The sequence below is a fragment of the Protobothrops mucrosquamatus genome, unplaced genomic scaffold, assembly GCF_001527695.2.
Source record: "Protobothrops mucrosquamatus isolate PMUCROS unplaced genomic scaffold, P.Mucros_1.0 scaffold2300, whole genome shotgun sequence".
Classification (NCBI taxonomy): domain Eukaryota; kingdom Metazoa; phylum Chordata; class Lepidosauria; order Squamata; family Viperidae; genus Protobothrops; species Protobothrops mucrosquamatus.
In genome coordinates this window covers 67,086-92,332 of record NW_015388386.1, presented here as the reverse complement: position 1 = coordinate 92,332, position 25,247 = coordinate 67,086, and the positions used below count along the sequence as shown (strand labels likewise).

At 34.2% G+C, this 25,247-nt stretch overlaps 1 protein-coding gene across 1 annotated transcript; it reads right to left on the bottom strand.

Annotated features, from left to right (window-relative positions):
* LOC107295323 (engulfment and cell motility protein 1) lies at window positions 1-21,332 on the bottom strand. The gene is made up of 6 exons (XM_015824634.1): window positions 21,172-21,332; window positions 18,753-18,865; window positions 17,223-17,330; window positions 9,490-9,572; window positions 3,699-3,776; window positions 1-1,213 (listed from the first exon to the last, which is right to left on the bottom strand). Exons 1-6 carry the CDS (start codon window positions 21,330-21,332, stop codon window positions 1,013-1,015), a joined length of 744 nt encoding a protein of 247 aa, XP_015680120.1. The 3' UTR covers window positions 1-1,012.
* Window positions 21,333-25,247: the final 3,915 nt, after the last annotated feature.

The window sequence follows — 25,247 nt, the reverse complement described above, 5'->3', positions numbered from 1 at the left end:
CAAGTTCAGTTTTATTCATAGCAATGTTGATGGGAATGTTGGTGTAAATTCTCTCCAAGGAGAATGTTCTAAGTAAAATATAGAATTCAAAACAGGTATTTTTTTAATAAAGTACACACAATATAATTTTGTTTTCAATTATATATAAATTTGGCAAGTTTCGTTCAAATGTTTATACAAATCCACGTTCATTGCAAATTTATAATACTCTGCACATTTCTACAACATAATCCTGAACACAGCATTTTCGGTATCTTTTTGCAAACAAAATTAATCAATCACAGCCTGGACTAAAAAATGCCCACTGCTTTCAGTTAGTGATTATACAATAGGACATAAAGAGCAAGTAACTTTGTTAAGTGTGTGGACATTTCAGATGAGATACTAAATTGTGGGTATTATGGGATTACAAATGCCTGTAATATTATCTGTGATTTTTTTTAAAAAACAGTCACTTGACTTAAGATGCTGGTGTTAATGATAAAGATAATGGTGAATCACAACTACAACAATATAGAAGCTGCAAGTGGTTAATAATCTTCATTTTTATTGAGATATCCTGTTGATTCCAAGATCTGAAATGACTGGTGGGAGATAACTCTCACTTCCTCATTTATTGTAGTTTTATCTGTTCTCTACTTCTTTCTCTCTTGTTAAAGCACCTGCAATGCTGGATCTAGTTTGGAGATTATGCTGTTACATCACACTGTCTTTTTATTTGGAACTGTCCTCCAGCATTTAAAAAAAATTAAAAAATTCCTTTGGTAACACCTTTTATGTTAAAATATTCCTTTGATCTTGCCCAGTAGTAAAACGTTAATGGAAGTGATGTTTTTCATTAGCAATGGAGAAGAACAAGAGGCAGAAAGCAAAGTGAGAACTAGCTCTTTTACAGTCCCATCATCACAATAAATCCAATATGCATCATGTGTTCTCTTCCTGTTTTTTCCTTTCTTTTTGCTTAAAAAAACTTTCCAGTTGTTAACTGTAATACTGAGGAGTGACAATTTATTTAGTTGCAGTCATATACAAAATCATAATTGCTTGGCTCCTTTGGAATAGGGGGTGGAGCATCAGGGATCTGTATGTTCTCCAGATCCAGGAGACGCAGCTTTATCTCCATACTGAGCAGAGTATCCAAGTCGTTACGTGTCAGTTCACTCATCATATCTTTTCCAAGTAGGGCATTTAGACCATCAGTCCATACACAGTACTATTGTGGGAGGGGAGAAGAGGGAGAATTGTATTAATCTGACTTTTATAAGCGCATCCAAAATACCATGCCACTTCAGTAATTATATTTTAGGTAAAACATTTTTACAGTATCAGAACTTTTAAGTTACAACCTAAGTAACCTAGGATTTTGTTAACTAGGTAATCTAGGATTAAAATAAAACATACTATCTTGTTTGAGTATGACATTATAGAGCAGTTATTTTTTTTAGATGGTTTCAGTATAAAATAAACGTACTGGGAAGAGAGAAGTATAAGTGATTTCTGCTTGCAATGTCTGTAATATTTATAGGCCAGCAAATAAAACACAAAAGTCACAATTAATTTACAGAATTAATTAAAAGGAAAATATATTATTCTAATATATCTTAAAAGGGTTAGAGTTAATATGTCCTACTGTGCATACTATAGAGCAATAGTTGGCTATGGTCATGGAAATAAAATCAGATTTATTTGATAATAACATCTTGAGATAAAACAAATCAGAACCATCATGTTACTTAGTAAAGAATGGGAATAATTTCTGGTGAGCATCTGCATACAGAGGGAAATACAGAAAAACATGTTTCATCAATTCAATTATTCCTCCAATGCATGGATACAGTCTCTTTTTGAAGGACATTTTTTGGTACCTTCCTTCAGTAACAGCTGTTAGGAGGGTATTGACTCTGGCTAAGGAGAAAGCCCTTCTGAATTTTGGGATCATTAACAGTAAAGTAAAAAAAAAAAAATCTGTTTCACTATTTTAAAAAAAAAATAAAAAAGAAGCCAAAGCTCCCTGAAGCCAATAGTTCCAGATAAACAAGGTCAGAAAAATTGTTTGAAATCATCAGCAATTCAAAGAGATCTCATGAACAACAATCAAGTTGATTTTAAAAGCCATTTTAAAAGTTACTTATGCAACTGTGAAGAAAAGTGTTTAAATAAGGCAACCTAAAAATAAAGATTTCCGTTACATTGGCCTATGTCCTAATTTATAATTAGAAATTATAATCACCCATAACAGTGTTTTTATCATATAAAGGATTGTTTTGGATTCCATGCCAATAGATGGAATTTAAATTTAGCTGATTGCATGCTATAAAATAAAAGTAACTAGAGCTTGCAATGTGCAACTGAAGTTAAAAAGCAAGAAAATAAAAGATTACTGTATATGAACATCACATAAGGGGAAGAAGAAACAAAAATAGAGAAGTAGTTACTTTTTCTGATTACTGTTATTCTATTCCCTTGATGAAAGACTTTCACTGGATCTTAAGTATTTGTATAATATAAAATTGGTAATTTTGATCAGATAGGGATTTTGTTAGCTGTCCTGCTGGCTCAATAAACTTTCTTCTTGAGTTGGCTTTAATTTTGGGGATGGTTCTGAAATTTTCCAGACCAATGACATCCACTATTTAAAAGTTGTTTTACATTTATTTTAGGATTTGCCTATGGTTTTTAAATTTTATTTTAGTTGCTGCATTAATTTATGTGTTTTATCTGTTGCTTGGGATTTAGTGGACTCTAGGTAGTTTGTATATTTTACAGTATAAAAATAATGAAAATCAATATTATAATTTATATAATTCACATTCCAATTGGATACCAAGAAAATGGATAGAATTATGTTAGCAAGTGCTATAGCACTGCTAGTTATAATTAGAATTTTTGTTTACATCCTGTCTCAGAATGTAAATTTGGCCCTGATGGCATATTGGTGAGCATTCTATATGACTTCTAATTTATTTCCAAGAAAATTTCAGACTTTGATTACTGGTCAGAGACTGGCTACCATTCACGGGAGACCCTTTTATATACTGGATTACAGAATGAACTTTCAGATATTGATGTGAACTCTAGAACTTCTTTTTACAAGAGAGCCATTTGACTTCTTCATTAGTAACTTCCTAGAACAGAGGACCCCAACCGGTTCCGTGGAGAGAGGTTTTTCGCAGACCAGAGGATGTGTGGTTTTGTGTGCTGCCTGCAACCCGCGGAAGGGGCTTTGCTTGTTTGTGCAGACCGGTTGCTGGCATGCTGTGCCCTGGTACCGGTCCGCAGACCGGGTGTTGGGGACCCGTCCTAGAAGATGGGAAAGACTTTCCCCTTTTTTGTGAAGACAAACAATACAGGATATATTTTAATCTCATTTAATTTTTTTTACAATTATAGTTGGATGGCTATTGCATTGATTATTTTGCCAACTTGAAAAGATTATGGTTGGTTTTCTTAAATCATCAGCTCACTGAAAGTTTTAGTCATCTTGAATTCTTAATTTAAGAAATTTTGTCTTTTTGCTTCAAAGTATCATTATATGTTTGCAATTTCTAGAATCTCAAAAAATGAAGCTGATTTAGCTATTCAACCTCCTCCCCTTCCCAAAAAAGAATTTAGTGAAGTGCTGTTTAATTCAACTAATGACCGGAAAGAATAATTATCTATTTGCCTTTTCAATTTTTTTTAAACATACATAAATTTACCTCATGCTTGTCAGGAGCGATGAAATTTAGCTGTCCATTTGAATCAAATAGTATAGAGAAAGCAAGTTCAAGCACCTCCTGAAAAGACACAATAATAATAAAGTAAAAAAAGAGACTATAGTTGTATTTCATAGTTTCAATTTACACCCATATATTTGTATGTCTTCTGTGCATTCTTTTTAAGAAGTTTAAATATATATATTTCAAAAGATAATGTTTTGATGGCTAATATGTCAAGCTGCTAACATTGGATGTTCTTTCTTTGACAACATATGGAGATGCAGCCTTTTCCTTTCTTATGCTTTAGAATTAGATGATACTGAGGGAGGAGGAGGAATGTGATGGGAGTTAGTTAGACATAACAATATTGTAATAGTGTGTGAATTAAGGGCTTTTGAAATAAGAGATGATAAGAAATGGCGTTGGAGAACAGGAGGGAAAGTCTGCATTTCAAACTAATTGGAGAATGTGATTTATGACTGTTAATTAGAGGAGGGAATTGTGTTTGATACTACGTGCTAAGGGGAGGGGAATCCAGATTTTGGCTTCGCTTATGTATGTGCCGATGCTATGCTGCTCGAATAAAGATTCTTTAAGGTAAACAATGCCTCAAAGTTCTTTGAAGAGTTTCATCTGTTGGAACCTTGACATAATAGTTATTATGATTTTATACATCTGATGCTTAATATAACATTAAAAAATTGATACCAAACTAACTATATTGAGTTCTTTCCATAATACTAAAAAGGAATTTTAGAACAAAGTCATATTATTGCTTATGAATTGTAAAATGAAAAGAAAAAGACAGGAAAACAAAAGAAAAAGAAAAACATTTCTAAAAAAATGTTTTCTGACTTCCTACTTTGTTTCCCCACCAATTTGTACTAGCTATTAATATAAATTTTAAAAACCTTGTTCTAAATGCTTGTACTTGCCTTGCTACATAATATGTGCGATATATATGGAAGCCATTCTTTCTTGAATTTAGTCAAGTTTCTATTTTACATGTATAGTGTTATTTTTTGCCAATTCTGCATATTCCCAATCAAATACCATTAATACCACATTCTCATATAATTTTGAGCCATGTGCTACTCTGTCTTTCTTCTTCAACACTGCAGTGAAGACAATCACTTCCTATTTTAAGTTCAATACAGTTTTATCATTTCAGCTAATATTGGTTGAAAGTTTCTTAGGAACAAATTCCAAGTTCCATGTCATATTTCAAATGTGATCCCTAAATCATAACACCCTCATTAGTAAGATAAAACCTAATGACTTGATATATATATCTTTACTTACTGGATTATTTTTCCTCCTGGCAGATGCAAGATCTTATGATACTTAATGTTACTTTATTTCATCCTGGTTCAAGCAATACACAAGGAACTGGAATTTTAACTCCAATGTGCATGTTAAGACATGAGTGTGCAATACAGTAAGGGGAATCAAGCAATGTCTTAAAGATACTCTATTAGTTCTGAAATTCTTCCTAAAGATGCATTTAATTAGCTTCTGAACCCTTTCCAGACCTGCTAGATATTTAAATCTCAAATTACTGTCTTCAAACTCAGGGGAATCCTAACTCTGGCAAGTTTAATGGATTCACATCAGCAGTTTTAGAACAAAAATTTAAAAAAAATTAAATTCAATTTATGCAGAAGGAACCATTGAAACTTTAAGAGAGGTTGTGATACTGTTTACTTTATGGTGACATCCATTTAAAGTTGGTAACTTCACACTTAGTCAAATTCCCTGGTCATTCAGATCAGTTTTATTTACAGATAGTACTCTCAGACTCAAATAGCTTTATTTTTTTAAGTACAGCCATATTTTATCATGTAAGATATAAGGTATGCAGCAGTTTCATTGATATGCTTAATTCACTTCATGACTAATATTAGTTTTATATATATAATGTGCTTTATTGATAATTGTCTGTAATTATCTCTCTCTCTTCATCATCCATCCATCCATCCATCCATCCATCCAAAAAGATAAAACACTGTAAAAATGAAATTAAGCATTTTTAAAGTTTTGGTTGTCTCAAAATAAAACAAGTAGGAAAACATGTTAAGAAGAAATATAAGAAACATTAATGTATATTAATATGGATTAATTCATATTTTAAAAAAAGCATAAGCACAGAAATTTATTATGTCTGATTTTATATATAGCCTACTGCGCCAAAAGAATATGTTTCAAAACATTAAAAATCATTTTTAGCGAAATAACACTGTTGTTGATACTATGCCATTTTCTGTGGAGAAAAAAAATCTCTCAGTGTGACAGATATTGGGAATATCTTTTTAAAAACCGTTGAATGTTTTCCTAGTTCTAAGTTTGCAACATTCAAAGTAATAGTGAATGATCATAGTGGCAAATATATAAATACTGTACATTATTAAAATAGCTGAAATAAAATAAAGGAGATAGTATTTATTAAAACAAAGTAATACACATTATCTCAACAAGAAAAATAGCATGCCAAATAAAAATGCATGGGAGGTAAATGCTTATATATTTTGTGATAATTGGGCTCTGATCTTGATATCTTGGATCTAATGTCCACCGTATTTCAATGATCTATCCTGTAGCACTTTTCCATCAACAAAGAAGAAAGCGAAATAATAAAATGGATTTTTTTTTGCAATAAACAAAGAACAATTCTGTGAAATGAAAGTATTGCATATGAGGAATTGAGTAAGTTCTGTGTTTTTCCTATGTAGAAACCTTTTGTTACACAAGTAGAAACCTAACTGAAATATATGAAATTGTGAAACTCAAGTCATGTGCACTTGTACATACAGAGTAAGAAAAGAATAAAAATATACTTTTTTGTGTTTCCCACATGAGGAAATTCATGGCCTACAGATATAATTATACTTCAGGAAGCACTTTTGTTTCTTCCATTACAATGTATTTTATGAACCTTTGATCTCTTTTTAAAATTTAAGACATTCTCAATTAAAAGAGAAAATAATGAGAAACAGCAAGTGCACAATCTTATCTTTTTTAGAGCTCCTTTACATATCCAGAAGAATTATATGGCATATCCCTTCTTAAAATTGCAATGAAAAAAATGATGGATATGAATTCCTATTGAGAACTCTATGCCTATATTATTATTATTATTATTATTATTATTATTATTATTATTATTATTATTATCATCATCATCATCATCATCATCATCATCATCATCATCATCATCATCATCATCATCATTGTTATTATAATAATAATAATAAATGAACAGGAGACACAGCAAGAGCCATACCATCATCATATTACACAAAGGAGGAATTCAAAAACATGACCCCTCTACTGTCGCATTGACAGGAATTTTCTAATGTGTCCTACTTTCTAGCATGGTGTTTATCTGACTTACCTTTCTGTGCTTGCTATATCATTTCATTTGTAAAACTCTTATTCATTTATCCCCTACATTAGCCAAACAGTCTGAACAGTGTCACATTGTATTTAGGTGTTAAGAACATTTCTATCCTAACCTTTTAAGTTGAGAGAATTGATTCATTCAGTCCCCAGCAATCTTTACGTTCCCTGGGTAGTATTATTTTCCCCCCCCTGAATGTGCATACATTCATAAATTACTCTATGTTCAATATTAGTCCTGAAGCTGAAAGATGTTCTGAAGATGTATCTATCATTACTAGGGACATTTCTTGAATAGTTTCTTGAACAGTTTCTTGGGTGTCATATTGTTCATCTAGTAATATAAAAAAATCACTAACCTGGCATGCTTCAGTTAGAGATATTTTTTTAAAAAAAAGATTCAACATCTCTTTCCCTCTAAATGTTTTTTTGCCAAAAAGATGTTGGGCAATAAGCAAGGTTAAATAAATGCTGTAGTTAAAATTATATCAATGCATCTTTGATCTAAATGCCTATTTAAGAATAGACTGCTGAGGTTTTTATTTTGTAGATAGCTGTGTGTATATGTTCTTTTTGCAAAAATTACATTAGAAGGTTAGGCAATTGTAAAAAAAAACTTTTAAAAATAATAAAAAATGGAACAAGATGCAATTAAAACCAGTTCTGAATATTAGTAGACAGATCAAGTGATTTAGGCAGCATTACAAATGATATAAAATTTCCATCTCTTTGTTGCTATATTTTTCCTGTTGAAAGAATGGAAATTGGTCATTGGCAAATGGAAATACTTCATTTTAGATAAGATAAGATAACCTTTATTGTCATTTTTTATACTGTGGGCACAACGGCACACATCAAAAATGAAATTTAATTGCCCGCTCTCAAAGTAGTAGCATTTCTGCTATTGTCAACACCTTAATATGAAAACAGTTGCTAACCATGAAGAGCATGTTAGTAAAGTTCTTTTTGGAAGCTCTTTTTAGCCATAATTAGACAATCTGTGACTCATTTCATATTTCATTAGCCAAACAGACAAAAAATAACCATAGATGGGCAAAAAAGCAGTGGGAGTGAAAATGATTTCTGACTGCCTTCTGGCTTCACCACTGAATTTCCTTGTGGGAAACTGGCAGAAAGTATTGCAAATCTTCATTCCTCCCTCAAATTCCTACCAGCTTTCCCATTCACTTTGCTTGTGGGAAGCTTCCATGGAGAAAGTCAGTGGAGAAGCTGGGAGAAAATGGCAAGTTCAGGATGATTCCTACCCCCTGGGGAAAGGAATGAGTGTTTGTGCAGTGATGCAGCATGGATCTGGAGCAAGGGGTGCTTGAGGGGGTAGAGCAGGTTGAGAAGGATATACAGGGAAGTGCAAGAATGTAATGTTATTGGAGAGAATGCACGGGGGTGTGAGGATAGCCACATATGACAGGAATGGCAGGCAGGGATGCAACATGAGCTCAGAAAGGTGTGAGGGTGTGATGTTGGGAAGTATGTAGGCCAGCTTGGGTTAGGAAGAATGGGTGAGGGGTATGAGAGATGCCCGCTGCTTGTGGAGAGAGCACAGGGATATGGCACAGGTTGAGGAGCAGGAATGGAATATATAAGTGGCTGGCGTGGAGTGAGTGAGTGACTGGTGGGAAGTTATACGTGGATGGGGAAGACGTATCTTAGCAATTTAATGACTTTCCTTCTGGCTTCTGGACTGACTGTCAGGGAGCACTGGAAATGGCAAAGATGTGACCATGGCTGACTGCAACAATGTGGTACACTGAAGCAGCAGCAGCAGCAGCACAGTGGTACCGAAGTGGACACAATGTCCCCAAGTTTCAGTCCTACAGAAATGATGGGTCCCAATATTAGTCTATTTAAAGTATCTTGATTCAAAAAAATGTGGCCCTTTAAGGAGCGTTTCTCCCAATTGAAGGTTACAAACAGGCACAAGAGTTTTAGTAGTATGTAGATGGAGTGAATTAACTATACTTTGGAGAAAGGAAGATACCGGTAAGCTTATCATCTTAAGATGACATGTTCTTTTATATCTGGGATTATGACTTAAAATGGCCAAAGCACATTAGAGTCTCTAGATCCAATCTCCTTTCAATAATTCCATTTTGACACCAATAGCACTTAAACACAGCCTGATTATTTTACTCTACTAGATATCAACTGCCAGAGCTTTGCATACAGAGAATGAATGGGTTTTATGGAGAGACGTTATTCCATTACTATGTGTGGCTAAAGGCTCTGAGCATTTGAGAATGAACAAATGAATGAACAAATTAGAAAAAGAACATTTAAAATGAACGGAGCAAACTCTTTTTAGCAGAAGGAACAACAGATACTTTTGTCAAACCCCTACAGCTAAAGACTTACTGGATGTAATTTAAAATAATACCTTGTTTTGTTTAAGGGCTCCCTTCTCCTTCATGTGAGGGCAGTCCTTCCCTGTAACAATTGCTTTTATATCTGCCACAGGCACTGTATCAGATAAGAAAAAAAGGAAGGTGAGAAGTGATGGAAAGCACTTGGCATCAAAGAGGCAAAATGAAAGTAGTGTTAGAAATGACATCCCTAATACCAGGTGAGATTTCTGGTGTGTGAAAGAAACCAAAGAGGTAATCAGGAATCAATGGATTTTACTGTCAAATGTTACTGATAAAACTATCAATTTCCATCTTTATTTTCCAGAATCTGTGGAAGTGAAGAGCTCTGTTCAAGTTCACTCATTAATCAGCCTTATTGATTTCTGTGGGGCTTTTTCCTAATAAGTGTAATATTTACATAAATGTTGATTCTTCTTTGTCACTGAACTTAGTCCTAATCAATATATATTTATACGTATTTGTGTTATTTGTATATTCTGGTTTATTTTTCTTCTTTACTGTGTAATAATTTAACATAGAGTCTTTTCTTTTATATGTCATCACTTTAGCAAATAATTGTTAAAAACAAATACATATTTGTATCACTTTAGATAAAATGTTTAGACAACCACTTTCTGTTAGCTTAATATTTGTTTATTTAAAAAAATAAATGCTTTTAATCTAAATACCCTTTATTAAAAACAATGCATATAATGCAGTCAGAAAATAATTTGTTAGAATACAGCTAATTTTATTTATTTTATTTATTTATTCAATTTACTTAGCTGCTCATCTTACTATTATATGATTCTCAGGTGCTTGCAATAAAAACACAAAACACTTAATATAAAAGGAAAATAAAAACACATACAGTAACCGTTAAGCATGATCTAACCCAGGGGTAGGCAACCTTGGCTCTTTTATGACTTGTGGACTTCAACTCCCAGAATTCCTGAGCCAGCCATGCTGAGGGGAAAGGGAGAGGTTTCCAAGTTGAGCCATGCTGGCTCAGGAATTCTGGCAGTTGAAGTCCACGAGTCATAAAAGAGCCAAGGTTGCCTACCCCTGATCTAACCTATTATCCATACAATCATGCAACCATTTGAGCAGCTGAGAGGGGGAAAGGCTAGATATTTCAAATCTCCTCTCCCAGATGTTTCTGCAAGGTAAATACATTTTGCCTCTGCCTCTGTGCCTTGGAACAGAAATCAGTTTCTGCTGCCATTAATTATTTTGCACATCTGGGATAAACCCCTCAAACTTCTTGTGGTACAGGTAGGTCGCCCACACTCTGTATTACTTTCTGGCAAATTAAAGAGAGGCAGGAGCTATCAGTGCATGTAACATAGATGTGTGTGCTGACAAGAATATCAACCTTGCTGTCAAGCAAAATCAAGCTTCTAATAGCGAGTGTCACACAAAGTGCACTAACCAAATAGGTAGTAAGACAATAAGGGAACTCAGGCACCACACAGGTTACGTAGAAAGTAAACACAGAGTCAGTCATAAAGGACTAAAATGTCTATACACCAATGCACAGAGTATGAACAGCAAACAGGGTGAACTAGAAATTCAGGTTAAGAAGGGCAGATATGATATTGTTGCCATTAAGGAAACATGGTGGGATGAAACCCACAAATGGAACACACAGCTACAGGGATTTAAATTATTTAAAAGAAACAGACCAAATAAAAGAGAAGGTGGAGTTGCTCTATATGTAAGAAATAACTACATCTCTACAGAAATAGAACACAACAATGATGAAAACTGTCTTGAATGCATTTGGGTCAATATAAAAGGGGGGGGGGAAACGACATTACCATAGGTGTATACTACAGGCTACCCAACCAAACAGAGGAAACAGACGGACTTTTTGCTAGTCAGTTAACTAAGGTATGTAGGAAGCACATCACAATAGTAATGGGGGACTTTAACTACTCTGACATCAACTGGGAGACAAACTCTGCACCAAGTGGAAGATCAAACAGATTCCTTGCAAACCTAGCAGACAATTTTGTCTCCCAAAAAGTAGAGAAGGGAACTAGGGGATTAGCCATTTTGGATCTAATTCTCACTAACAGAGATGAAATGATAGAAGGTGTTGAAGCCACAGGAACCTTAGGAGGAAGTGATCATGCAATATTGGAATTCAACATTATGGAAGCACAAGCAATAGAACACAGTCAGACTAGAGTCTTGGACTTTAAGAGAGCTAATTTCAATAAACTTAGAGAGGGCTTTGGAAGGATTCCATGGATGAGAATCCTCAAGGGGAAAACAACTCAAGAAGCTTGGGAAATTTTGAAAAGTGAGATAATAAAAGCCCAGTCTAGCACAATACCAACAAAGAGGAAAAATAACAGCTCTCAAAAGAAACCAGCATGGCTGCATAAAGAACTCTCTGATAAATTGAAAGATAAAAAGGACAAGTTTAGAAAGTGGAAAGAGGGGCACATACTAAGTCAGAATATCAACTAATAGCCTGAGCCTGCAAAGATGAAGTCAGGAAAGCTAAGGCGACCAAGGTCAAAAATAACAAAAAAAGCGACCAAAGTCAAAAATAACAAAAAAAGCTTCTTTCAACATGTAAAAAACAAGAAAAAAAATGAAGGAAATGATTGGTCCATTAGTGGGGGAAAGTGGCAAGAAGGTGACAAGCAACAGGGAGAAAGCAGAACTATTTAACTCATTTTTTGCATCTGTCTTTACAGAAAGGGAAAAAACAGACCAACCTACCAAAAATAGTGCCATAAAAAACAGAATAGAAATGCAAGTTAAGATAGGCAAGAAAACGGTAAGTGAGCACTTGTCCAGCCTAGATGAGTTCAAATCACCAGGATCAGATGGATTACACCCCAGTGTTCTCAAGGAACTGGCAGATGTGATCTCAGAACCATTGAACTATATTTTTCAAAGATCCTGGAGCACTGGGGAACTACCGGAGGACTGGAAAAGAGCTGATGTAGTTCCCATCTTCAAAAAAGGAAAAAAAATGGACCCAGGAAATTACAGACCTATCAACCTGACCTCAATACCTGGGAAGATTCTGGAAAAGATAATCAAACAACGAATCAGCGAACACCTAGAGGCAAACAAAGTCATTACTAAAAGCCAACATGGATTTGTCAAAAACAAATCATGCCAGACAAATCTTATTGCATTCTTTAACCAAGTGACAAAATTAGTGGATCAGAGGAATGCTGTGGATATAATTTACTTGGTCTTCAGTAAGGCATTTGATAAAGTAGATCACAACCTACTACTTAATAAGATAGAAAAAGATCGGTAGCTGGCTGACCGGCCATACTCAGCGTGTGGTCCTCAATGGAACCACATCTACATGGAGGGAAATGTGTGGTGGGGTGCCCCAGGGCTCTGTTCTGGGCCCAGTGCTCTTCAACATCTTTATCAACAATTTGGACGAGGGGATAGATAGGGAAATCATCAAATTTGCAAATGACACCAAGCTGGCAGGAATAGCCAACACTCCAGAAGACAGGCTTAGGATACAGGAGGATCTGGACAGACTTGAACACTGGGTGCTATCTAACAAAATGAAATTCAATGGTGAAAAAAGTAAGGTTCTAAATTTAGGCAAGAAAAACCAAATGTACAGGTATAGTATAGGGGGTACCTTGCTCAATAGTAGTAACTGTGAGAGGGACCTCGGAGTCCTAGTGGACAATCACTTAAATATGAGCCAGCAGTGTGCTGCAGCTGCCAAAAAGGCCAACACAGTGCTGGGCTGCATTAACAGAGGGATAGAATCAAGATCATGTGAAGTATTAATACCACTTTACAATGCCTTAGTAAGGCCACACTTGGAATACTGCATCCAGTTTTGGTCACCACGATGTAAAAAAGATGTTGAGACTCTAGAAAGAGTACAGAGAAGAGCAACAAAGATGATAAGGGGACTGGAGACCAAAGCATATAAGGAAAGGCTGCTGGAATTGGGTATGTCTAGTTTAATGAAGAGAAGGACGAGGGGGGACATGATAGCAGTATTCCAATATCTCAGGAGCTGCCACAAAGAAGAGGGAGTCAAGCTATTTTCCAAGGCGCCTGAAGGCAGGGCAAGAAGCAACGAATGGAAACTAATCAAGGGGAGAAGCAGCCTAGAACTAAGGAGAAACTTCCTGACAGTTAGAACAACTAACCAGTGGAACAACCTGCCTCCAGAAGTGGTGAATGCTCCAACACTGGAAGTTTTTAAGAAGAGACTGGACAGCCATTTGTCTGAAATGGTATAGGGTTTCCTGCCTGAAAATGAGAAATGAGAGATTTTGGAGACAGATCAGTCGCATAGAAGATATATAAAATTAATCTTTTTATGACAAGAAAGAAACAAATGGAAATGTAAAAATCAATTTTCAATATAAAGTATCACCAACAATATATTTCAAAGGCAAAGGATATAAAAACAATAAACTGTTCAAATCACATGCCATGTCTTGGCAGACCACTATGGTATTAGTTTGCTTTTATTTAGAGAAACGTCAGTGTCAGGAAGTTCCTTCTTGCATAAACACACAAATATTGAGCTTGTGTACATACAGATGATAAATACCAGCAATAAAACATTAGACTTTAAGCACACAAAGACAACATAAAATTAATATTATTCAGTGTTTCTAACTTTTTCCTATTCCTATAGGGAACAGGCTATCCTAAATCCAATTCTATTTTTGATTCAAACTATTATCTAGAAATTCCTCAGTAACCTGGAAATTCTTTTTTAATATGAGGCTGGAGAATGCCAATAGCTTTCTTGCACCAACACATGCTCCTGCCCTACCTGAGCACATAGCTTGCAATTTAGTTTTACCTGGAGTTCTGCCTGTCGTATCTATACAGAATGAAGGGTAGAGGCAAACCTGACTTTTGCTTATGTACCTGAGAGATAGTAGTTCAGTGGCTTTGTCAGGCATGATAGCTACTCTCAAACCAATTGTAAATAATTGGATAACAGTATTTCACAGATGATGCATTTCTCATACATTATATAACAGGCTTTTCAGATCCAGACATATCTAATACAAATCTAAATATTTTAAGAAAAAAAATCCTTGTACTTGATATTTTTTAAGTATGAAAGACATACTTTTTGAACTTCAGCTCAGTTATTAATGAGTCATGGCCTTTTTTTGGAATATAACATACATACGATATAAATATAAATGCAAAAATATATACAACAATATTATTTGAAGTGATATTGAAATCTTTTCCAGATTCATTGTAGAGTGCACTTTGCATTTTTAGTGCCATTCTTAATGGCAGTAGCATAATATTCTGGTCCTATGCACTGCAGAGGAAGCATTGCCACTGAAAGAATCATTCTGATAAAACGTTGCAGCATTCAAATTGTTAAGAGTATCAAAATTAGTAGGAAAAATATATCAGATTCAGAACAGTATTGGGGGAAAGGAAATAAATGTGCTGCATCTGTTACTTATGTTATAGAAATATCATTTGGAAGTGAAGTAATGTTGCTGGTAGAATGAAGTTACTAAATTTGTTAAAAGTCTAATTTATTTTACTACTAGCTTATTCATTTTTTTAGTTTAGAATGATTCAATTTAGAATCTAGAATGCTTATGCTAGGTGATTTTAGTGAAATTATCACAAGACATATATCAACATCCTCTTTTTTTTTTTTTTTTTTTTACCTCCACTGCTTATCTTTTCTTTAGAAAAGCATCCTGTGAAACATAACAACATATTAAGAACATATATTGTTTCATATTTTTCTCCATTTTAGCAGGATGTAGTAACAATTCATATTTTATTTTATTTTCTATGAATGAAAAGTTCCAGCTTTTCATGTTTATTTTGGAAAGTAAAGTGTTAAGGGTATTATTAGTTGATTTTCTTTGTGTAGCACCATTTATCTCCATCAAACTCATTTTGCTTTTTTTGGGATCATTCCTTTCTTATTTGTAACTGTCCTTTTCTCCCTACATATAATAACTATACAAACCTTTTGTTTTTCTTCATATTTTGTAGCAAACATTATCTTATACGAATTCCTTTTCTCATCCACAACCTTTCACTTTATTATTCTACAAAGCATCTTGCATTATACTTCTCCAATACAAAAATTCAACAGCATCAATATTATTTCTATCCTACTTCTTCAGAACCCAATCTTTGCTTTCGCAGAGTATCACAGGGAATACAATGTTTCACTAATTTCATTAGAAACAATCTAATTATGGTTTTAGATTTATATTAATCCCTTTGTTGTGGTATGTATGAACATATGCATGTTTAAATCACATATTTGAAAGAAATCAATTTTCTTATAAGCAGATACTCACCAATCACCAATCACAATCACATTCAATCTTGGGTATACAAATAGTATACCTAAGCTTTATGTGGTTTTTCATTATCACTTCAATATAACATGCAATTATCATTAATGAATTCCTTCTTTCCTATGTTCTTACAAATATCTAGAAATTAATCCTTTGTGACATACGTGTTAGTCTTTTGTTCGTAATTGTACCTATAGCTTTGTATCATAAATAGATAATACACTTACTTTAGTAATTTGTGACCTATCAGAATGGAGAATTATATATTTTTAAATATTTACTAGTCAATATTTACTAAGAGCTCATCTACACATCCTTTTTGGCCTAGACTTGAGATACCATTTATTGTTTGTTAAAGATGCCAAAATATGGAACCTTTGGTTTGGTGCCAGCTAAAAGAAGGCTGAAAGTGATCTGTTGGAATATTTTTTTCTGGGAAGAGAAAATAAACCTCCTATGGGTACCTTCTCCATTGCAAGTGGAAGAATCATATTTAGAAGTTAGAAAATTGCTGGACCCCATGTGGCCTTCTGTAGGACTGTGGACTTCCACATGACTGTGGATTCAGGTTCTTTGTAATTATTTCTGTTTTAGTTGCAGGACAGAGTAAAATGACGTAACTATAAACAGTACTCAGGTCTTATTTTAAGCTATTGCATTTTGCTTGTTTTGTGAGTGTATACTTGTCTCTACTGCTGGTCTCCATAATAAAAAAATTACTGCCGATATTACATTGCACCATTTCTTGAATAAAAAGTATTATAAACAATAGCTAATGAAGATATTTTATAACAAAGCATTTTAAAAATAAGACAGAAAGATTCCTGCTGTTCATTAGAAGGCATGACAAATGAGCTTTACAAATAGTAATTTCACTGATGGTACTAAAAAATAAGTAACTCAGTGCATATGTTTATGGTTTAGATAGTCTTTCAGTTTGCTTATGGGAAATAAGAATGTAAAACACCTCAGCTAAAAAAGACAAAATCTATCACAACATGGTGCAAGTAACCTACAAACTTATTTATAAAAATCTAAGGCATGGGACTAAAGAAAGCTTTTCATAGTAATGTTTTCCCAGATTTCTTGCTGTACAATCCCCTTAGCCTCCGCATGAAGAACTCTAGAAATACTACAAAACTGTAGTTGTGGATGGCAGTGAAGCTAGTTGAGTAGTTTGGAAGAGAACTGGGTGAAGTGAGGTAGTATTCATTTCTAACAGAAGCAAAAGGACTAGAATCGCTCCTCAAAATGTATCACTTTCTTTTTATTTCTAGGTAACAAAAATCTCCTTTTCTTCACCCCATTCTCCCAATTTTCCCAGAGAATTCAATCTTCTCAAGAAGTTTGTAAACTGACTGTACCTGCATCGTAATGTTTTCAGTGTAAAATGCTATATATAATGTTTAAAAAGTAAAAGTTGTTTGATATCAGTCACTTACACTTATCCTGTAATGAATCATGTGGAACTTCTCCTTGGGGACTCTCTTCCAAATCTCCATAATGCAAAACTTTATGGTTTGGAGAGAGTCGACAATACCAAAATTTGTCTGATAAATAAAGGAAGTTGTTAATTTGTATCATAACAATAAAGAGAACATCACATTGAATGAAACAAACAATTATTACCCTGCAAGAAACAAATAAGAATTATCAATAAATATTTGTGGAATATCAAATCTTGTAGCTGAATTTTATGCTCCAGCCCCCCTGAATTTCCTTACTATCTTTATCTTCTATCAGTATGTTTTATTTACAAATGATAGTGATAGTATTTATTGGAAATTTATATTTTGACAGAGGACTATACCTACCCATTAAGGAAGATAGCAAGGACTTCTTTTTCCTAAAGCCCCTTTATTTAATAAACAGGATACATAATATGGATCTGTCCAAAACGCTATTTTGCTGTATCTGAACTTTGTTCTTCCTCCTTTTCACTTAAAAGAAGGTCAGATAACAGTGATGTAAACTTCAGGGGTTGCCAAATATTGACATTGAAGCAAATTTAATAGTCATAGTTTACCACAAGTGGGGGAAATTATTTGATATAGTTTGAATATTTTCTATGATTCGGTGTCATGCTTCATCGTAGCTGGAATGCTGCCATCAAAATGACAGCATTTTGCTTAATTATATTTACTTAGAGTTTAAGTAAAGTTTTAAAGTGGAGTTTCTACTTATTTTACTGTTTCAAAAATCCATCCATGAAAATATATGATGTATGGAAATATCTCCTAGCAGCTTTCATCTGAAAAGGCATACAATTACTCTATGGCAAAGAAAATGTAATACATAATACTGCTTTCCTAAAATCTTTAAAAGTAGCTATTTATACCACAGCATTCAAAAAGGAAAAAAATAACTCAAGTCCCATATCCTTCTGACCCTTAAGAATTTCCCCCGAAATGGTAAAGATAAGAAACAGATTTGCACAGCATGAGAACAGATTATTTTAACCTACTCTTAAACTTAAAAGGAGTAATGCTAATTGTAGCTTATGTTTGTAAAACTCCATCAGAAAATTACATTCAACAGAACTTAAATTCAATTTGCAACTGTAATAGGGCAAAGTTGTTGCCATAAAAATTAGTCCCATATCTTTTTCCTTGAGAAATCTGCAGATTCTAAACATGTGCTGGGATTTCCCCATGACAATGTATGTTTTCTTCCCGCTCAGTGACATTCCATGAGCTGCCAAAACCAAGCATTGGTGGTGGATCAGAAGAAGCAAGACACAGACCTGCTTTCAGCAAGAGGTTTGTATTCACCATAGTACCATAGCTAGCTTAAAAATAATAACAAACCTTTCTATCATATAGCATTATTAAAGTGTTAGTGTAAAAGCTAAAAGACATTCTTTTGCATCCATTCAGAAAACACCTTAACCACAGAATGAAAAAGGTGATTTCATTGAGAAGAAAAGAGAAGCAAGTTAAACAAGAAGCAGATAAAACAATCCTGATTTGTACCTTGTCGGCGTCGGCTGTTAAGCTTCCGGAAGCAGGTCCCTTCAACAAGACGATTTAGACGCTGCTGCTTTATCAACTCTAAAATTTCAGGTTGAATCTTCTCTTTTAGCTCCCTGGAAGGAAAACACAAATAAATAGTCTCAGACTTGATATAGTTAGGTTAGGGTTAGGGTTAGGGTTAGCTTGATAAAACTGCCAATTCTTTTAAAGACTAATTTGTCAGGGCTATTCTGGAATTGATTAGGTAGTTAATTAACAAATTAGATACTCTATGCATAAATATAAATATTAATTGATCATTGAGGAATTATTTTTTGTATTGCATTTCTGCTGATAAAATCTCATTTTTAGATTGTCCATATTGACTATGGAAGGGTCTGCATGCCCTGGTAATTGAGTGTATGGGTCAAGATCATATTTTTCAATCCTTTCCAACTGGAGATCCCTTGAACTACTATAGGCATCATTCTCAAATCTCAGGTTAAAATGAGATACTAGTCCTTCTAAAGCAGTATTGAAATTAGGAAAGACAACTGTATTGCACACACCATTTACAAAATACTATATAGCTTCCCTTCACCAAACAAGGAGAGAATATCTGCCTTGACATTCAAGAAATCATCTATCCTTATGCAATCTGAAAAATATGAACAGTATTTTAAAAGAAACTTGAAATATCTTTCACTTAATTGTACTCTAGATAAACTCTTTTTTACATATTAACTATTTTTTTCTGACGAACATTTATGTTCAATATGAAATGATAAAATTGGCTTCATCCCAGTCATAAACCTAAACATTTCTCACATCACTGATGTTCCCTTCTATTTGCTGCAGTTTCCTAAGAATTGAATATTGCTTTTGAGATACTGTTATGGAACATGAACTGTCTGGAATAAACAGCAACAGCAGTACCACTTAAACTTATATACCACTTCACAGTGCTTTACAGCCCTCTCTAACCAGTTTACAGAATCAATATATTGCCCCCAACAATCTGGGTCCTCATTTTACCGACCTCGGAAGGATGGAAGGCTGAGTCAACCTTGAGCCAGTGAGAATTGAACTGCTGGCAGTTGGAAGAATTAGCCTGCAATACTGCATTCTAACCATTGCGCTACCATGGCTCCTAGACTGAAGGAATGAATGCTAATTCCTGGGATTCACTTGTTCTCCCCAAAATAGATAAGGAATAAGACATAGCATGAAAATGAAAATAACTATTGTTTCCTTGAAGGTTTGCCTCTTATAGTTTCTGCAGCAAGTATAGCTGGTTTACTAACTCCATTTCTCCCACAAGAGAGGCAAATGAGCAGTTGATATTGTATTGCCATAATTGTCAGCTAAGTGAATCATCTCTCTGTATAAACTAATTCCCCTGATGTAATCTTGATTTCCCTGCAGATGAGTATTTTCTTCTTTAATAAGAGTTCTGAATATATAGAATCTTGTTTTGAATACAGGCTTTTGGTAATATAATAGTCTTGTTAATATTTATTTTATTTTATTTATTAATATCAAATATATGTATTGCAAATTACCAAGAAAGTTCAGAAATTGGCATTATGTCAAGTCAAATAAATAAATCAATAAAATTAATCTCAGTTTGACAATCAAAGAGACTAAGGAATTTTACGGTGTACTGAAAAATTACATTACACAGCAATTTGCCCAGACCGAGAAATGTAACATTTAATATTGATGCCACATTCTGACATTTTAATATCCTGAATGGCTCAATTAATCATTTTATGGACAGGCTTAGATATGTTGTAAAAATATGAAACTTACAGTTTCCAATCAAGAAAAATCTATCAATGGCCAAGGTTGGTCAGTTCCTTTACACTCTGCCACATGCACACACACAGTCTGGGATCAGATATGGTACAGTAACAACTACACTATTCTGATTATTATCAGCATATGGAAAGGAGTAAAATAAGAACTGAGTTTGTTTTTTCAAAAATGGCATCCAAACAGCAAAAGCATTTTTTTCAGAGCTTCTCTGTTGCTTCAAACTTTTGTTCCACATACTTCATTTGACTGATTCACTGATGGTAATATTTTGTCCTCTGTAAGAACTGGGCAGGAGAGAACAAAGTCATAAAGGGGAAAAGGGCACATATAGACAGGGGAAAATGTCAAAATACCATTTGCTGAAAATGCATTACTTGTCTGTCTCTGTCTGTCTGTCTATCTATCACATCATTTGACTTCCAATAACCACAAAATTTGAAAAAAGTATTTTGGATACACAATGGGCCATACTTGTTTATTCGTATAAACATGAATGCATTCTAAGCAAACATGAAACTTTTCTTTAAATCATGTCCTACATAACTTCCTGGGGTTATTCCTGAAGAAGTCACAAACATCAGTTGTATTTGTTGCAAGGAAGAGAAAAAATAAAGAAACCTACAAAATTGGACGAGATTGGAAATCTTCCTGGTTCATCCTCTCAGACTGGCGGATTTTCAGTATTTCTGTATAGCTCAGATTTTGAAGTTTACTTTTAAACTGATCCAGAGAACTAGGCTTTGTGGTCAGTGCTCTCATTATCTGCTCCCTCACTACTTGCATGACCTGTGGAGGAAAACAAAATTGAATTACTTCAGAGTAGTACTCGTCTTGGATAATCAAGAACATGTTCTTTCTAGAAGTTCACTGAAGCTACTTTTCTTTAAAAAAAACTTGAAATGCTGTGTCAATATAACTGTGTTATATTGATAGGAGAGCTCCAGTTTTAGTTTTACTAAACTGGAAAGTATGTGGTGCATAGTTTTAAAAATAGCGTAGACCAAACATTATGCTCGGTGACTTTCCAATTGTTCTTTCTTAAAACAATCTAATTTAATAAAATAACTTTAAACAGGACAAAATAGCTATTCGTCATGTGACTTTGTGAGAATTCAGTCTATATATCAGAGGCCCCCAACCTTTTGGGCACCAGGGACTGGTTCCATGGAGAGAGGTTTTTCTGGGGTGTGATCTCACATGCTTCCTGCATCCTGCAGATGGGGCTTTGCTTGTTTGCATGGACCGGTTTCTGGCATGCTGCGGCCCGGTGCCAGTCCATTGACTGGGGGTTGGGGACCCCTGCTCTATATGATAAAATCCCAAAACTTTCCATAAGTTAGTTTTGCTGCCCCTATAGGGTACTTTCCATTTTAAAGTTTAGACTCAACACCTCAATATCTTCATGTATAGAATCTCAATGGGATATTATAGCCCAGTCATTCTTTCTCAGCACAACCTAATTCACTAAATTGTTGCTATGGAAATAATATGAAGAAAGCTCCCCCTAAAGCTTGGTTCTTAGAAGAGAGCCAGAATATTAACCTGTCTACTAATTCTGTAAATAAGTAAATGATGTAACATACAGATGGCATCTACATTTGTGTTACAGCTGTGCCATGTTTGTGGCTTTTTAGTATAGACGAATACAGCAAAGGCAAATCCAGGTTCTAAAGAAAAAGTGGAAATTATTCCATAATGAAACACGAAGAAGAGATATGTTTTATTTTCACAGACCCAATTATGTTAAACTTCTTAAGATTTCACTCCTATCTTGTTTTCATTCAACTCAAAGAATCTTTATGCTAAAGTTAATTCCCCTTCACTCAATCATCTATTTTTTTTGGGCTTGGCTTCTAACAAAAATATATGCAAAAATATGTTTACTGAAGATTAATTTTTAAAGAAGTATTGCTTTTAAACAAGAATAAGGCAAGAGAGGTTTTGAGGGAGAACTATGAATGATGCAAACTAAGAAATAGAATGATAAATAATTCAAAATCTACATATTAAAACCAGCAGAAAAAGTATTGCAGAGATGCAGTTCATTAAGATGAGTGAAAGCCAGAAAATGGGTGTTTGCACAGATGGTGTCTGATGGGCAACCACATCACTTTAAATAGCTATACATTATAGGCTATTGGTTTGCTCGCAGTCCTAATAAAATTAAATACTTTAAAATATTTGCATAATTAGAACCTTCTAACCATTCCATCAACCGTGGAAGTTTTTAAATATTATTCATTAATTTATCACTTATAAATAAACACCCAAATTTAATGAGAAATGTTTAACAACATTTTGAACACTCAAACTAATTCTATATCTCTTTCATGCATAATGAGATCATAGCTTTTAGATTAGTTTTTGAAGAATATATTCACAAAAATAATTTTGTTAGTCCTAGTCTGAAATAAAATCTAGAAAGGACAATTACAATCCAGCCCATAGTAAACCTAAAGTGCATCTCATGGGACTGCATTTCTGGAAATATTAGTAAAGATGATAATACAAATAATATTTTTTTCAGGATGATACGTTATGCAGAATGTAGAATAGAAGGAAGAAATACAATCCAAACAAATCAAAGAAAAGAGATAAAAGCCAATGTTAGTTCAGAGCAGATTTTTCCAGGCTTTTTAGTTTCAGTGTTCTTTCTTGCCTTTTCTTTCAGCAACAATTGTAAAGCATTACTGAAGAAAGACATTGCAAGAAAACTCAGTTTTTCCAGTTAAGACTAATTTGTTTCTGAAAATAAATTGCATTCATTCATACAACTTCTCATCTGATGTGTTCCACTTAACACCTAAAGACATGCCCTCATCCCCTATAATTTAATTAGTAGCATATTCAGGTTTAAAACTATTTTCTTACTCATATAGAACTTTTCGATGTTTTCCTGGTTTTGATGTGCAATAACATCCAAAGTTAACAGCACAAAACTCTTTGACCATCCTGGTTTTAACTGTTAGAAAACAGAGTATGGTATTATGCTTCTTATTTTCAGTATCTTAAAGAATTTCATGAAAGAAAATAGAATTTCCCACTTCCTACTGTGCTGATCATAAATAAGAATCTGGCATTACTTTTGTAATAATAATAACACTAATAATCCTTCAGTTTATAAATAATAAAAATAATCCTGCAGTGAGGCACTACCTTGACATGCTTGTGTGCTCTGAGGAAGATGAGAACTAGGTTCAACTATACTGGACAGGTCTCATCAGAGGAGTCAAACAAAAAGTGTCTCTTCCATAAAAAAAATATAGTGAGATGTAAATTACAGAAATTCATACCGGCTTGGTTGTCACCTAGGTTAACAACGACCACCCTAGATGCTGGAGTTCCTGGAAATCTGGTGAAAAATGGGCTACAGGACTGTTAGCTAAACACCAGGGCCAACAGCTGCAGAACTACTGGAAGAAAAGGTATTTACCCATCATAAATATACAGTGATTGAAAATAAAGAAATAATGATTTGTTATTATAGATCAAGGAAAGGATATTTGAAATAAATGCACCAGTTCTGGAAAGAATATCCAGAATCAGAAATAACAGAATAGAGGCTGGCAGATCAATGTTGATTTGTAATACTAAATAAAGTATTCACAAAACTGAAAGAACTACAAAGGTCTAGCCAGGGCAGAAAATCAAAGCCAGGAGTAACTCAGACTGCAGAAACAAAACAGGGGGAGCTAGCAGTAGAGGAATCCAGCAGAGATATAGAATTGTTTTCAGAAATTCGGCACCCTTTCCTCTACTTCAGAAAGAAAGCCCTCTAATTAAAGAAGCAGAAGAACTGAAACAAAAAATAACTGAGGTCTAGAATAGTACAAAAATATCAGAATAAGGTTGCCTGCATTAAAGCTTGTTCCAAAGAAACAGCTAGCACAAACATTAAAAGATGCCAACACTGCAGTATCAAATATAAAGACCAGCTCAGCTTGCCAATCATTTTCCCAGATATTTGTTTGCAAGAAACAAACTAACTAATGTACAGCCCAGCTGCAGTTATAAATGGATATCTGGGATCCAATATAACAAAGAAGAAAAAAAGCTAAATAGTATACCACCAAAATGGAAGATTAGACTGAAAAATAAGATTGGCAAGCTGAGATCAGATGCAAGTAAGCTAGAATAGACGTAAGAAAAGAAGCAGAAGAATAAGAAGACCAAACAATACTTAATCAAGAAATATCACTTAGAAGGAAGATCAAAGAAGCACTGGAAATATTAAAGCAGCAAATAACAGCTATAGCCAAGAAGATCAGCAGATATGAAGCTCAAATTGCAAATTATAGACAGACCTTCCAATTTCAATCAAATCAGAAATGTTTCTACTAATCCACCAATGGAGAAACTGCAGTGAATCAATCAGTCCTGACAAGGAAAAAATAATACTGATCTGGGCGCATAACCCAAAGAAATATAACAAGGTCACAGCTTGGTTAAAGGAGGTGGATAAGAATAAAAAGGAAGCTGAAATGAAAGAACTGGATTCAAGCAGAACTAAAAGCCATGAATAAGAAGACCAGAAAAATAATAATAAATCATGCCCTTCATCCTCACAGCTACATAGATAGACTCTACCTACCAAGGAAAATAGTTGGGCATGGAATGTTGCAAGTACATCACATGGTTGAAGAAGAAAAAAGTGCATTGAAGAAATATCTGAAAGACAGTGTAAAAGATACACTGAAG

Coding starts and splice junctions, on each gene's coding strand:
- LOC107295323 (XM_015824634.1), bottom strand. CDS start 21,332: ATGCAAGTAGTGAGGGAGCAGATAATGAGAGCACTGACCACAAAGCCT. Junction 18,866..21,171: donor TTCCAATCTCGTCCAATTTT/GTAGGTTTCTTT, acceptor TTTTCCTTCCAG/GGAGCTAAAAGAGAAGATTC. Junction 3,777..9,489: donor GAGCCCTTAAACAAAACAAG/GTATTATTTTAA, acceptor GTGTCTTTTCAG/GAGGTGCTTGAACTTGCTTT.